Below are 11450 nucleotides of genomic sequence, written 5' to 3'. Positions count from 1 at the left end.
CCCGAACAAGCTATAGACTGCTTGTTGGTGGGCCACTAATTCCAAAACTATAGAATAATGTCCGTCTTACTGGGCTTGACGTCCATTGCAGAAGTCAGACCTGGGTACTGTCAAGAACCACTCAACTTGAGCCAGATGACGAGTGCATGAGAAGTGCAAATACCCTAAAGGAATAAGCTAAAACTTAAGTGAATTGAGTCGTCCACTCTTATGCAAAGTTGATGATTTCGGACTGTCGGTTTATGACCAAACTTCAAACGTAGAGTAAGAATATTTTCCTACTCATATTCGTCTAGTCGCAGCCCCGATCGACCATCGGTGACCGTTGAACAGACTTTTAATCATATCTGTCGATCGGCGTATCCAAATGGTGGGCCGAACATGTCCATACGTAAATCATTATTAGGGCTAACTATCCTACAATGAATATCAATATGTAAACCCCATAGTGGGCCCTAGATGCTAAAAAAATCCTCCCATAAGGCTAGTATAGTAAAAACCCAACCCTTGGGGCCATTTACACCAAATCTGGCATTATAAAGGGGCCTCATTTAGGCACCCCCTCTCCCCATACGAATTTGCCCTAGAAGAAAGAAAGGGAGAAAAAAAGAAAGAGAGAAAGAGGAGAAAAGAGGAGAAAGAGAGAGGGAGAGCTTGGAAGTATGAGGGTTTGTGCACCTTCACCCTCTCATCTCCTCTGTAGCAACATTGTCCTTCATTGGTGTCGATTCGGCGACGATTGAAGGTAAGTATTGAGTTATGTTTGTAGGTTTAAGTCTTGTGTTTAATTCATTCCAATTCGTATAAGCTTGTATGCTTATTTAGGCATTTCAACGATGATTTCCTAACACCCTAACCCTGCAAGCACCATAAATCGAGCGGTTCGTCACAAGGTGCAGACTATTATCCTTAGGTGGCCTAACACCAATTTTACTATAAGTTTAATGATTATGAGTGTTAGGATGATGTGCTTGAGTAATCTATAGAGAGAACCTAACCAAGACCCTACATGATAGGTCCCCCTAAATTCCATGGAATGATTAAATGCTGTTTATTTGTTCTTCAGCATAATTAGGTTTAATTTTCATGTGGCATATTCATCTCATATATGATTTTAGTATAACCTTCCTTGTGACATGTATGATTGCATAAAATCCTTGTTGTATGTTGGTACTTGCATAAATCCTGGTTGTATGTTTGTGTTATGAATGATGTATAACTCTTGATCTTTTCAGTAACCCATCACAACACACATGCACATTAATTTCTTATTTTGTTAAGTAGTTGCATTGTAGAAAAATATGGATTTTATGATTAATGTATGACAGCATGACTTCACTCGTGTAGAAGATGGATCCTAAATTGTTGGAATATTATTGAATGTCATCAAACCCGTAGGTTGGTTAAGGAGCTGAGATGGGAGGAAGTGGTCTCATTAGTAAGACCATCCTACTGCCAAACCAGTGGGTTTGGGCGGATGCGAATGGACAACTGTAGTTGGACTACATGGGTCGCTTGTACTCGATGTCGTCTGTCGCGTACTCACCTCAACTCGCATGGTCTAGTCCACTTACTGACCAACCATGTTTGTTAACCCTGTCTACTTACGCTTGTATGGAACTTGAAACACCTTTCAACCACTAAAGCCTATTGATAACCAATCGAAATCGATCCACAGACTTGAGAACTGGGCATGGTGGAATGGGACACTGTGTCCAAGTTGTTGGCCTACGTTGGGGTGACGAGTCTCCCCGTAGTGACCGCGAGCGATCCCTCTTCTCAGCACTCCCCACGTGCTTGAAATCGGGGATGGAAAACCCGATGGGATCAAGGATTGCGGGGTCCGCAACCAGTTGAGGTGCATTGGCCTTACATCCAGTTGAGGGCAATGATACGTGGGGTGTACCGGTGTCCCCAATCTGCTAGATGAACAAAATTAATTAAATACTTGGCTAATATTATTTATGTATCGCATTAGCTAGTATTTGACGACTCGGCAGTTGAGGTCGTAATGAGGGAGTGTTGGTCATGCACGACCGTGAGATGAAGTTGCTCGAGGGAGTGTTGTTGCGAGGTCATGCATCATATCATAATACATGCATATACATTAACAAGACTAGTTATGGATCTGTGAATGTATGTCTTTTATGAAATTCATCATATAATTGATGTTTGTTGTAACTTAAAGCTAATAGTAACCACTGAGTTAGATATTCACTCCCACTTTGGGACGGTGTTTTAAAACACTAATCAGACACGTCATTAGATGCAGGTAAGGCGGAGCTCGACGAGCTGAGCGGGGTGAGCATGGATGAGGTAGAGGAGCTTCTCTACTTCCAGACTTTCGACGGATCCTTTTAGTTAGAGTTCAGGCTACCACGAGGTATGGGCTAGGGCTTTAATCACTTTGGGTCATGTATGGGTGGGACCTAATTCCTTATTTAGATGATTTTGGATTTGTGGGTTTGATACTTTTATATTTAGTGGCACTTGATACTGCTTTATGACTTACTTATGCTTCATGTCTTTCTAAACTCTCCATTGTTTATGAGATCATCTAAATGTAATTAAAATATGAAGCCCATTAGGACACTTGTGGCACCTACGAATTCGGGAGCCGACTTCCTACTCCTGAAAAGCCGGGGTGTTACACCATTCAACTGTTCATTAGATGTTTACCCTGATATTAGTTAGGTCTAGATCCCAAATTTCAGCTTGGTCCATTGGTCAGGTGGACTACACCTAAAGGAACAATGGGGGCATGGAGGAGGGGAATAGCTCGCCTAGCGGGCTAACAAGTGGAATGCTGGTTCTAAAATTTTAATAACTTAACATATGATCATATGAACAAGCTCCAACTCGGCTTGAGGTAAATTCGACTTGACTCGAATTACTAGCTCGATTTGAACTCGACTCGACAACTTTGGCAAACAAACCAAGCTTCAATGTTGACCTCGAGTTTGAACTTGAGTACACCATGGACAAGCTGAGCCGAGCTTGGCCCACCTCGACTCGACTCGACTCAACTCGGTTCGATGCCCACCTCTAGAAAGCAGGGGTATCTTGGTCCTCAAATATTTGTCCGTACATCCAAGGCCCACGTTGGGAAGGCAAGTTTTGAATTCTTTAGAAAAGAAACTGGGTGAAAATTTGCATCTACGGTGGACAATTTCTCCATAAATTATGTTCAGATATCTTCGGTGTGCGTGACATTTCAATCCTGTGGCCAGGAATTATTGTAGGTTACAGATTTATTAAGGTGTCCTGATGGACCTGACCATATAACAGGGGCCACAGATCGTTGATTTAGACTGTTGATATGGTGGGCCACCGTTCATTGGTATGCCCCAGCATATTCCAACTTGGTAGTTCCCAAGCTTTTGATCGATGGCTCACACCAGCCATCCACATAGAAAGGCCAAAGATTAGATGGCTGAGATCTTCCATTGTGGGAGAATTTTGGATCATTCTCCATCTACGGTGGGGAAAATCATATAAAAGAATATGGCACACTTACAAATTTCTAGAGCTACAATTGCGCCATACGTGGATGAGACTTGTCCATTAATCAGATGGGCCCTGCTGATCTGATCATAAGACCCACCTGATTAACGGTCGAAATCTCGTCCGGGCATCTCAAGTAAAGGACACGTTACGTTACGGATCGTAGATTGATTGCACGGACTGGAAACGAAGCTGATCGGATGATCTTAACCGTCTGATTTCAAGGTATGATTTTAGACCGCTGAATATCTGCTATTCAAGTGCGTATTTTTCGCCTACGGATGGTCACACCAACCCTTTTGATTCATGTTTGGGCTATGATTGCCATCCAAAATTGGTCTACCATTTGGACGATCAGGATCGACGGATAAACAAGCCATGTGTTAGGTGTTTCTTATCTGAATTTATGGTAGCAAACTCACACGAAAACGCCCAACTAACAACGAACATGAGAAAACGAATAAAGGCAACAGAAGTTTCGAGGTTCTCCTCCTTACACGCTGTGTAGTTGCAGCTGCCAACCGGAATTGACCAACGACTGTTATGTGAGTTTGACAATACTCACTAAACTGTACCAACTCTGCCAAAACGTAAGTATGCCATTCATGTTTGAGGATCTATACCGTCCAAATTGTGGGTCCCATTTTGGATAGAGCGTATACAAAAAATTAAATTGATTGAATGAACTTAAATATAGGATTTCCCCTGTAAGTTGTGGACCGTTAACTGTCTCCTGGTAAACAATCCATTTGATGGACATCATTTGGACGGTGAGGGATTCATCTGATCAATTCGATTTTCATGTTTCCCTCATTGCCAGTGGAGCCTACGATTTGGATTTCTGGATTGATGTGCGCGTATGCAATGTGCAAGCCGCACTTAAAAAAGGAACGCGGATTAACTGCAACCCGGATGCAGCCAGGTGGGTGCGACCCTGACGTGGGGCCCACCTTTATATTTGAATTGTATATCCACGCCGTCCATATGTTTTTCCAGATTATTTTATGATATTTTCTAAAAAATGAAGCAGATGAAAATCTCAGGTGTACCACACCGCAGAAAAAAGTGGTCATTGAATGCCCACCATTAAAAAATTCCTAGGGTCCACTTTAATGTTTATTTGCCATATAACCTGTTGATAAGGTCACAAAGACCTGGATGAAGGTAAAAGACAAATATCAGCTTGATAAAAACTTTATTTTAGCAGCCGAGAAGCTTTTAATGGTGAGGTTTCAATCCCTACTGTGTGGTCCACTTGAGACTTGTACCTATTTTATTTTTGAGACCATGCTTTAAAATAAACTAAAAAAACGAATGGACGGCGTGGATATACAATGCATACATCGAGGTGGGCCCCACGGTCAGGGCTGCACCCACCACCAGGCTGAATAGGGGGTCACAGCTAATCCGCATTTTTAAAATGGAGACAGCCAATGGAGACAGCCATGGAGACTTTATGGACCAAAATCAGGTCACGTCCAGTTGGTGGGCCACACAAATTCAGAAAATGTAGACCATTGATCATTTTTTAATCCTCTCATTTCATTTACACACGTGATTCGGCGTACCCGCCTATCCTTTTGTGCAGGAAATCAGCGGCTTATATCTAGCACGTGTTGCCGGAACGCGCATGGTGGTTTTATACGATGCTCGACCCGAGTATAAATCCAGTGGCTTTTAGTTTGTGAAAGTGGGGCCCATAATCTATGATCCAAATCGTTGAAATGATGCACGGCAGTAAAATTCCGACAAGTCTACTATTAGCTCCAGAAATAGACGGTCAGGAAAGAAAGTGGAGCAAAGATCTACATTCAACGGAATAAACTCGAGAGAAATCTCGGACTTTTCTATGCATGGGCGGTCCATGGGACGCGGAAGTTCCTGCGGTGGAAACTTAGGTGGGGCCCACCGTGATGTTTGTGAGAAATCCATCCCGTCCATCTGTTTGTTGAGCACATTCTAGTGTATTACACCAAAAGTGAACAGGATTAAAGACTCAAGTGGGCCGTATTAAAGGAAAAAATTGTTAGGGGAATTCCTACCGTTGAAACCTTCATGGGGTGGACAGTGATGTTTACATGCCATCCATACCGTTCATAACGTCATTCCTACTGGGATGAACTGAAAACAAACGTATTAGCATGATTCAAAATTTCTGTGGCCCCACGAATATTTCAACGGTGGACGGTCAATTCTCACGTTTTCAGCCCACCTGAGAATTGGATCCGGCTCATTTTTGTCCTTATATCATAAAATGAAATCACAAAACGGATGGATGTGGGTGGGTTTCTCACAAACATCACAGTGGGCCCCACCTGCGTTCCCAGCACAAGAACTTCCTGCGAAAGCAGCAGGAAATCCGCGTTCCACAACATCAACGGTCCGGAAAATTGCATAGTGGGCCACACTCAAACCGTACAAAAATCCATGAAAGGGCCAAACGCACGGGAAACGGATTAGCTACTACCCCTGCCACCTGCCCGTGGCTGGTGGTCGGTGCTCTGTGGGTCCCACCATGATGTATGTGTTTCATCCATACCGTTCATTCAGTTTTACATATCATTTTAGGGCTTGTTGTAAAAAATAAGAGGGATATAAATCTCAGGTGGACCACAACACAGGCAAACAATAGTGATTGGATATCCACCATTAAAATCCTCCTAAGGCCCACTTTGACATCTAATCTGTTGATTAGGTCATACAGACCCAGATGAAGTAAAAAAAAAAAAAAAAAAAAAAAACAAATATCAGCTTGATCGAAACTTTTATGGCCCACAAAAAGTTTTTAATGGTTAACGTTCAACACTGTTTCCTGTAATGTGGTCCACTTGAGATTGGGATATATCTAATTTTTTGTTTCATAGCGTAAAATGATATAGAAAAATAGCTGGACGGCATGGATGAAACACATCCATCATGGTGGGGCCCACAGAACACCGACCATCAGCCATTGGCTGGTGGCAGGGGAGTAGCCAATCCGTTTCCAAACACACGCCACCGGACCCTCCTAGAGTCAAAAAGCTACCAGAAAAGGCTTCACCAGCCCCTTACCAACCCTTCATTTGTCGGGATTACACCTTCTCTTCCTTTTTTCTTGCTCTCGCGTGTAAACACCAGGACTGCCAAATCCTACTCTCGCTCACGTGTCAATACTCACGTGTATGGGATCTCGTCCTGTTCATGTGGGTCCCACCGTTGAAATTCACCCCCGTCCAGTCAGAGCATATGGGCGAAACTTCTACACTGCGGACCATCTACTACTCTCACCTCACTCTCAATTTCCTACTCGCAAAACTAAACATCTGAAATCTCGAGTCCTACTCTCTCGTCACGTGGCAGCAAGATCTCCCGTTCAAGTGGGTCCCACTGTTTCTATGATCTGGCCCCAAAAAAACAACAGGAGAGGCTAAGATATGGGCCACACTCCTTCATATGGGCTACGTGGGCCATCAGTCATTTCATGAATAATTGTTCAAGTGCCAATCTAGTGAACGGTCCAACCTTATCTTTATAGAATATATACGACTGTGCCTACAGGATGGACGGTCCTGATCTGATGCAAGCGTGCAGATCTGTAAGGTGTGGGGAGTGTAGGAATGAGTTGGCGAGTAGACATCATTTCATTTCCATTTTTATCCCTTTGTCTGACCTATCACCCTCTCTCCGACAATCCCATTCTCGATGCCGGAAGTCGCTTCCAAACGGCGAAAATTCCTCCACAAAAACAAAACCAGAAGAAAAATCAAATAGCAGAAACAAAACCAATACCAAAACCAGATTGAAAAATCAAACAGCAAAGAGAGAGAGAGAGAGAGAGAGAGAGAGAGAGAGAGATGGAAGGCGGAGGGCAGGGGAGCGGGGGTAGCGGCGGTGGCCCTGCTCCGTTCCTGTTGAAGACATACGACATGGTGGACGATTCTTCAACGGACGAGATCGTCTCGTGGAGTTCTAACAAGAACAGCTTCGTCGTCTGGAACCCACCTGAGTTCGCTCGCCTTCTCCTCCCCACCTACTTCAAGCACAACAACTTCTCCAGCTTCATCCGTCAGCTTAACACCTATGTGAGTTCATCTCCCCATTCATATCCACCGTTGATTTCTTAGACTAAATGGTCTGTGTTGTGTTGCTTAATTGCGAAGTCTGTGATTGGTCGATGGAGAATTGGGGACCAATCGGTATTGGATTGAGAATCTTTTGGATTTCCATCTTTGATGCTGCCATTTTTACCATGTTTGATCACTGGATAGTGAAAATTGGGACCGTCACCTGTAGTTTGTTGAATTCTCTCTCTCTGATGGCATCATCTTCACCGTTGATTTCTAAATTTAGAGGTTGATAATTTGTTCTCTTTTACAGCACAAGACCCATGATTTTGAATCTACAATATCTTGCCTCGTATGGAGAATTCACTAGTGCAATTTGGGTGAGTGATCAGAGCTGAATTGGGATTCTCTGGCAGTTGTTTTTTAGGGGTCGTTTGGATGCGCCCCAAATTTCCATTGGATCAAGTTCCAAGAAGCGGAAATCTGATATACGACTCACATGGCAGAATCATCTCATGTAGCGAAAGATGGTCGGAACATGATTTGGTGATCATGAGAATGCATGATGCATGAAAAGAAAGGGGAATAGCAGCTAACATGGAGATGCTCTGTGCTGTTATAGAATTCTCATGTGGAAACCGAGAACTTGATCAAATAAAAAAGTTCTCTGAACACAAACTTCTGCTGTTGAATAAGAAGAACTTGGTCTCCGTCCATCTGCCAAATTACTCCCTTTCATAGCAAACCCTCTAAGACCTCTCCTAAAATAATTTATTGATTCTGAAGAGCACTCACCTTTCAATTCCTGTTGAATTCAGCCAGTGAAGTTGAAATATCACACATTTCAATTTCCCAGCCTCCATCCAACTAACTTCATGAAGAAAGTCCATTTAGTTTTGGATACTTCCTAAAACCTTCCGAGAAAGATAGCTTAACAATGATATCTAACATGAATATCTATGATGAAATGGGTAACATTTGGTTGACTGTTCATCTGGGCATGTTGAGTTGGGAGAAAATGTAGAGAAATCTTCCCTACACCTCTGTTATTTATAGATGAGAAAGAAACCCTAAATGAATTGGGAAGAAGTAGGCCACCATTCCCAATAACACAAGCAATCCCACAATAAAGCCCATAATTAACAGGGCAGGCCCGGCTGTTTTTGGGAAGCACACTGTGTAATTGTAAGCTTCAGCTCCAAATTGGTATCCAGATGACCGGCGGGCTGGAATCATCAAACTATCCTGAAAGTTAAATAAGTTGGACGAATCCTGTCTGCCACGTAAAGCATAAAGACCCAGATGTGCTTTGAATCCATTAATGTAATTAGGTTCACTGGTGATTTCGAAGGCTCTGTTTGGATGCTCTATTGAATTGAATTGCAAATATTATTTTGATAAAATGTGAATGACCCACTTGCAATCTCCTTTCTTGGTATTGGTAATCTCAAATTGCAGGTCCAGATGCCAAATTGCAATTATGTTCCCTTCAAGCTGGAATTGAACGGAATGTAAGTGCCATTTGAAAAGGCTACTTCTTCATTATGAATATTAAGGAAGGTTATGATATTTTTGTAAGTTTCTCTATATCGGATTAATTGCTTATAGTGAATTCAAACATAGACTAGATTTAGAGGTCAAAACTTGTTTCTTTATAACAAGAATATGCATAATTCTGGATTTCAAAATACTCTTTGAACTTGGAAATCTGGGAACTGGCTTTAGATGAGCAATTGGAATTGAATTAGGAATCTCTTTTTATCTGCTTCTTGATAGGGATTTCGAAAGATTGATCCAGAGAGATGGGAGTTTGCAAATGAGGATTTCTCAAAGGATCAAAAGCATCTCCTCAAGAACATCCACCGGCGGAAACCTATCCACAGCCACAGCCAGCAGCACTCCTTTGGCGATCCGGAACGGTCTGCATTCGAAGAAGAAATCGAGCGGCTCACGCGGGAGAAAACTGCCCTTCAGTCTGATCTGTGGAAATTCAAACAACAGCAGCCAGGAATGAAGCTTCAGCTGGAAGATTTGGAGCGGCGTGTGCATGAAATGGAACAGAGGCAGCTGCGAATGATGTCATTTTTGGCAAAGGCAATCAATAACCCAGCTTTCGTGGATCATCTTATTCGGATGGCAGGCTCCTCGGTTGACTTTGAAGCAATTAATAAGAAGAGGCGATTGCCAAAAGTAGTCGATTACTGTCAGGAAGTTGAGGAGAATAGCTACATAGACAACCATAGCAGTAATTCAAAGCCCGAGGCTGGGCATGCTTTCCACCAGGATTTCCATAATAAGCTGAAACTCGAATTATCACCTGCCGTCTCTGATAGTAATTTGGTATCTGCGAGTATGCAGAGCTCCACTGAAGATGGGGTCACTCCAAAACCATCAGAAGGAGCACCGATAGATGCAAACATGAGAACAGAAGGGCTTTCTTCTTTTGCACCTGAGACATTAGAGCTCTCAGATACCGGGACATCTTTTTCGCTGGGAATGAATATTTCGCACTCAAGGCAACTGAGAACAAACGAAAGCCCAGACCTACATGGCCTGCGGCGTTGTTTGGCTACTGTTGAAGACTGTGACAGCCAGATCTCCTGCCAACTGAATCTGACACTCGCTTCTTCCCCATTGCAAGTCAAAAACAGTTATTATCCAGATAGAGTTCCCCTCTCCTCAGGTCTAGACATTGGTACTTCCACGGCTGAGTTTAGGTCTATTGCCAATGGTAAAGAACCATTTACTGGTGTGAAGAGTCGAAGCTTTGGTGATGAGGATGCAAGCATGTCATCTTTGCGAGAGGCCCCAACTAATAATACTATTGATAACAATAATCAAGGGCCTGCCGCTGCTCAGGGGCGAGTGAATGATATGTTCTGGGAACAGTTTCTGACTGAAAGACCCGGCTCTTTGGAAAATGAAGAGGCAAGCTCTAGCTTTCGTGCAAACGCTTGCGATGATCAAGAAGAGAGAAGGACAGGCAGCATAAAGTCATGGAGAAGCAAAAGAGATATGGAGCAGCTCACGCTCTGATATTCTCAAGATGCGATACAAATCCATGGATGAGGACATCACTTGGGATGGTTCCACTGATTACATGTAAGCTCTCACATCCGACAAAAGATATGCCTCATTTGCAATTATGTTAATGAATCATCTGACCACTGAGGTGAGTCCATCCATTGGTGTATATGAGTAGCATCACAAAGAAAGGAACACCCATTGTTTCTAGGGGATTTCTTCAAATTAATATAAAATATGGTAATTTTGGCTATTTGAACTGTAGAACAGTAAAAGAATGTTGCATAGACCATAGAAGAGTGTTTGGTTATCAATAGATTCTTTCAAGAGAGTATCCAATGCTGAACACTCGTATCTAAGTTACCAAACATGCAATCTCTGTACTAGTTACTGCATGTGTAACATCTGAACCATTTGTCTAGTGTATACTCCAGTGGATATACCATATACCGAAAATCACACTGGCCACATGATCGTAGCCATTGATTGAAGGATTTCTGCTCATGGACTGTCGACTGTCGGCTGGGCTTTCTTCCAACCTCCCATTGACAATCTTTGATAGTCTTCCTGTAAGAATCATCTGACCTGTGTGACTTTTTAGAAGCGTCCCCATCCACGGGAGGGCGCAGTAGACAAAAGGTCCAGATCTCCTACATGTGTATCACATGCACCATTTAAGGATATTAAATGCTTGATATCTATCTTAATAGCACTGGATCACCTTATAAGTAGGTGGATAACTAGATAACAGACTGATATGTCTGACATTTTGAGTGAGACATGTTGAGTGATGAATGCCCTTAGCTCTACCTGTTGAAGAAAGCTTGTGATCTGTGTTTTCTATCTGCTAAAGTGCGGTTTGGGTTCTAATACTCGTTA

General features: G+C 42.8%; 1 protein-coding gene across 1 annotated transcript; it reads left to right on the top strand.

Annotated features, from left to right (window-relative positions):
• Positions 1-7161: 7161 nt before the first annotated feature.
• LOC131239622 (heat stress transcription factor A-5) lies at positions 7162-10824 on the top strand. Its single transcript, XM_058237415.1, has 2 exons — positions 7162-7565; positions 9324-10824. Exons 1-2 carry the CDS (start codon positions 7338-7340, stop codon positions 10581-10583), a joined length of 1488 nt encoding a protein of 495 aa, XP_058093398.1. The 5' UTR covers positions 7162-7337; the 3' UTR covers positions 10584-10824.
• The last annotated feature ends 626 nt before the right edge of the window (positions 10825-11450 follow it).

Source organism: Magnolia sinica, chromosome 3 (genome assembly GCF_029962835.1).
Source record: "Magnolia sinica isolate HGM2019 chromosome 3, MsV1, whole genome shotgun sequence".
Classification (NCBI taxonomy): domain Eukaryota; kingdom Viridiplantae; phylum Streptophyta; class Magnoliopsida; order Magnoliales; family Magnoliaceae; genus Magnolia; species Magnolia sinica.
This window is presented reverse-complemented; position numbering and strand designations above follow the sequence as displayed.

Excerpts from the sequence above, each read along its gene's own strand:
- LOC131239622 (XM_058237415.1), top strand. The coding sequence starts at position 7,338 with ATGGAAGGCGGAGGGCAGGGGAGCGGGGGTAGCGGCGGTGGCCCTGCT. Across the intron at positions 7,566-9,323 it reads TCCGTCAGCTTAACACCTAT|GGATTTCGAAAGATTGATCC; the intron begins GTGAGTTCATCT and ends GCTTCTTGATAG.